The sequence below is a fragment of the Pteropus vampyrus genome, unplaced genomic scaffold (genome assembly GCF_000151845.1).
Source record: "Pteropus vampyrus isolate Shadow unplaced genomic scaffold, Pvam_2.0 Scaffold61, whole genome shotgun sequence".
NCBI lineage: Eukaryota > Metazoa > Chordata > Mammalia > Chiroptera > Pteropodidae > Pteropus > Pteropus vampyrus.
In genome coordinates, this window is record NW_011888842.1 from 6,804,803 (window position 1) to 6,809,588 (window position 4,786).

The following is a 4,786-nucleotide window of genomic DNA, read 5'->3' on the forward strand; positions in this document are numbered from 1 at the left end:
TGCATGCACACACACACACACACAGACACGTGAAAGACAGAGGGAAGCAGACTGGGGGCTGTGGAAAGAACAGTGGATTTAGAATCAGACAGTCCTGGGTTTGAATCCTAGGTCTGCATCCTTTCAGATCTGAGGCTTTGACCAATGGATCCCCACTTAACCCTTCTTTCTCTCCTTAAAAATTATGCATTATAACCAATGTACTGTATACTTGAAACTAATTTAAATAAATTTATTTTTAAAAATTATGCATTGTTATGCATTCATGCTTCCTATGTTTCACACTTGAGAGTATGCTACCATGCCTGTTATTAATTTACGTAAGGTGTATTTAACAAATAGTATGTTTAATAAATACTTGTATCTATAAGTATTGCCATAGCTGTAGCTCCCTCATTAGTAAGTCACATGGTGACTCAGGCTGGGAGGGATCAAAGATGAGTATTCTAAGAAGGAAGAGAAGTTAGACCCTTCTAGCCTTAAAGAAACTTCTGCCCTTCCAGGTGCATGTGACCACCAGATGAGAGGTGCAGTGGGAGGAGACGTGGCTGTCTCCTCCACCTGCCCCCAATTATGCCCTCCAAGGCACTGCCTTGACAGAACAGCTCATGTGCCCCAGAGGGCTTAGGTCAGCCCTGCATGCATTATGTAAAGAAAGAATGATCACATAGTCTTTTACTTTTATTTTTTACATGATTCATTTTAACTAATGAATGCATTTGTGGCAGTTTTAGTGCATGAAAAGTGGGAAATGGTACAGACTGGAAACATATCTAGTTTAAAAAATATTCTTATGGCAAAAACGCCCCTTTACACATGCTTCTGTAAAGTTGCATTTTCCCCGATATGAAACATGGCCCTCCAGATGTGCGCTGTCAACACATTTACCCTTCTCAGCTTCTCTGGTTTAGGCTTCAGCTCAGCACTTTCCAGCTGGGTGGCTGAACCTTAGTGAACCTTACTTTGCTCATCTACAAAAGGGAATTCATTCTCTACTATGAGGGCATCGTGCCCTATTGTATATCCACTACACCACACTCCACCAGCCTGGTCACCTTTCGTTTTTATATTATTACACATACATGTTCCCAGACTTGCTGGAAACCCAGTCTTTTCCCGGGACTCCCTTGGCCAGACATATTCCCCAGAGGTCAGGACTAATAACCCCCAGACATGGTTAAGGCACTGTCTCCTCCCTTTGCCCTGGTGCCCCACACCAAGCTTCAGAGTCGAGCCTTTTCCTACTGGGTCTTCCCCTGGCAGTTAATTACTTTAGCGCATCACTTCGGAAACCTCTATATGAACGCTTGTTGTTTTAAAAGTTTGCAAATCTCAACCACGTTCTTTCTATCTTCGTAATAGTGGACACATTTTTAGAAAGGCATAAGAGTCTGAGAATTTAAAATTCTCTAATTGACAATTGTGAACATCTCTGGGAGAAAATGCACAATCTATGACCGGACCAGAATATACTGAGAAAATAATTTATTCAGTTGTACATAAAGAAAATTATTTAAAAAAAAAAAAACATTTAAGAATAACTATTAATGAGTTTTTTAGTTTGTCCACGTGGGATTTAAATTTAAATGAATTAAAAACAAAATCAAGATTTCCTCAAAAATTTAAATGAATTAAAAACAAAATCAAGATTTCCTCAAAAGTAAACTTAAGCCCTTTTTCTTTCAGGATAGATCATTTCTTTGGTTCGGGTCTTAAATCGTTAATTTTCCCTACTCCAGAATGAATCCTAGAAAATTTGAGTTACAGAGAAGCGGGAGCTTAACTGACATGTGATCTCCTTTTTCTTTTACAAAGTCCACTTCTCCAGGATTTTCGTTGGTTTCGTTTTGTCGGTTTGTGGTATTTTTTGGCAAGAAGTGAAGAGCAGGAGGAGGCACAAAGCAACGGTAGAGAAAATGTAGGTTTCATTCATCGGAGAAGCCCACTGTGCTGAACACCAAGCCAGTGTCGTGGTTCTTCAGATAAATCCCTTAGAAATGGAAACAAATGACCTAACTGGAACACGAGCAAAATATAAATATACCTATGTAAATGTTGCATATGTAAATGTTGCCTCTTAGCTTCCTTTACACTGAATTGTTTGACTTTAAATAATATGTAGACTTTCATAACTTCTCTTAGAGAAGGGAATTGAATGTTAAGCTGCTCAGTCGTGAGGACTGGGTCTCCCATTGCCATCCCCTCTGCTCTTGATAGAAAATCAATTAACCACTTTATTAAATGTGTCTGGTTGTTACACCTCAGTAGTGCAGATGGCGTAGGGGAAATGACAGGTTACTTGATGAGAAGGCTCTTCCTCCGATCCATTCCTTGATGCCAGCCCTCCAAGTGGGGCAAGATGTAGGCAGAGGGACCCTGAGGGTTAGAGCGGGTGGCAGAGGGACTTGCTGATGACTGATTATCATGAAGCCCACATCAGCGATAACTGACTGCCAAGAAGCCCAGGTCTGTGAAATGCAACTCCTCGCCACCCTCTTCAATCTACTTTAGTCTTTTGTCTTTTCTGACACCATTCACCTCCTCTGCCAAAGATCTGAAGACACAAGTTGCAGAATCTAGCAGACTGAACGCAACTTGGGCAAAACAAGAAGCATCTTCCATTCAGGCCTCCTCCACTCTGGTTATTGTGGGATCGAGGAGGTTGGAGACCATCCACATTGTCCCCTTCCCATTCTGGGCTCAGAAACATGCTGCATTTAAGCGCCAACCCCATGTCCTGTGCTCCTCTGTGGTGGCATTCTCCACGGTGACCAGCCCCCTTTCTTCCCACTCTCTCTCTTTGCTATTTCAGGGCAAACTCACTTTGAGGCTTCGTTTTCACTTCCTGAGCACACATTGGCTCCTTCAGATTCTCTGTGACTCCAAACATTCACCACCGTGCTATCCGCTGAGAATCTCGACCAGTGTTTCTCACAGAAGCCAAATAACATCCTGAGAGAAAAGGACATGGACTTACAAATGGCCCGAAGCGATGCGATATCGAAGCCATTCGAGGAGTGCCAAGGGAGACCGAATCCCCAGAGTTCTCCTGCTGCAAAGCAACTATATGTTCCTTTAGATCCAGCAAAAACAGGAAGACACTGGAATACGGGGAGCACGCCTGACAATTGTATCTCGTTGCCAAACACTTCCCTTAGCACCCTTTTCTATAGTACATTATCTGGCACATGTAGAGTATTTCTGGCTTTTTCTTTGTCTGTGATTTTTTTTTTTTTCTTTTAGTTCAGCTGATAGTATTTTCCCCAAACCCAGAATAGATAGGAAATCACTGGGAATTTACATCCGATTACCATAGATTCATTCTCCCACATTATAAGGCTCAAAGTTACAAGGAAGAATAGCATGTACTTACTGGGTCGGTGTTTTGTTAGTATTTTTTTTTTTAAGTTAAAATTAAATGTTACTTTTCTGAGAAAGTAGCCAGAATGATACTCTCTGAAATTCATGAAATTACAGGCACAATTTAAAGTCAGACATTATTTCTAACCAAATTATATTCTTTTGTCTGCCAAGATATCTTGACAGTCTTAATATCTGAAGGCAAGCCTATATGATAATCCCAGCAATATTCTGGGGATAAAATTTTAGTGGGTTTGTTGAGAAGGAAATACTTGTTTAAGTGGCTTTCATCATGCCACTCGGCTTCTATGTCATTTTTCTTGTCCTGGAGGATTCCCTGGAAGCACTCCTGGGTGATGTTTAAGACCTGAATGGGTGTTCCTCCAAAAATGGCCGCGTGGTAATAAAAATCCCCTTGGCCGAAGGGAATGTATGCTGCCGACTCCTTCCGCCTCTCGTAGGTAAATTCGTCAGGATCTGCCTTATACCACCAGGCCTGGAGCTGAGCCACCGACTGGCCCAGTGTCTCCACCCCGAAGTTGTCTTGGAAGACCTGGTCCACGTCCATGCAAAAGAGGAAGTCGACCTCGTGCTGGATGTGGCTTACAATGTGCTCCCCGATGATCTTCATACGCATCATGCTGATGTCCTGCCACCTCTTCTCGGCCTTGATCTCAAACACCTTGAAGGAACGCAGAGGGTCCAGCTCTATCAAAGGCAACCTGGAGACATCGTCCACCATGATGTAAAATATGACTCTGTGGCCAACCATGAAGTACCTATTAGCAGATGTTAAAAACTCCTCCAAGTAATGCTCAATGTATCTGAAACAAAGGAGAACAGGATAAATGAAACCTCTGACTCTGCGGTGGCCACGTGCTCTTCTAATGATTTCGTTTGCATTTGGAAGTTTAAGAGACAAATGTTTTTTCCCATCCCAGATGTATATTTTCACATGGAGAGACGTCTGTCCTAGCTGCTCTCCACCGTTCAGTCACTCAGCCAGGTGAGGTGGAGTGACTTCTCTGACTGCCCTGCCCTCCTCCCTTCTGTGGCTCCTGGAAGCCAACCAGTTGGAGAGAGCATGTGTGGTCCGGGCCTTGCAGTAAGCTCAGTGGCACAGGCCCTACTGCCATGTCCGGAGCCCTGCAGTTTCTAGTGCTATAGGTGCCTGGGAGCCTAAGTCTTTCAGATTCTGTGGTTCGATGTTAGAAGGCCCAAGCCTGCAGAGATAAGGCACATTCTCCGATATTAGCTTCAGCTGTAATAGAGATGATATTTACGTAGCCCTTTGTCTTGGTTCAGATCTTGGGCAGGCAAAGGGGGTGCAAATTCTTTTTTCTTTCAGCTTTATTGGTATTTAATTAACACATAACATTGTATAAGTTTAAGGTATACGGTGTTACTTTGATACACTTATACATGC

The 4,786-nt window shown here is 42.7% G+C and overlaps 1 protein-coding gene across 1 annotated transcript in view; it reads right to left on the reverse strand.

Moving 5' to 3' along the window:
• Positions 1 to 3,158: 3,158 nt before the first annotated feature.
• LOC105292696 (N-acetyllactosaminide alpha-1,3-galactosyltransferase-like) overlaps positions 3,159 to 4,786 on the reverse strand; it is a 27,178-nt gene continuing 25,550 nt past the window's right edge. Inside the window, exon 8 of the mRNA XM_023531048.1 lies at positions 3,159 to 4,184. Within this exon, the coding sequence (XP_023386816.1) occupies positions 3,491 to 4,184 (694 nt within the window). The 3' untranslated portion in view covers positions 3,159 to 3,490. The remainder of the gene's footprint in view (positions 4,185 to 4,786) is intronic.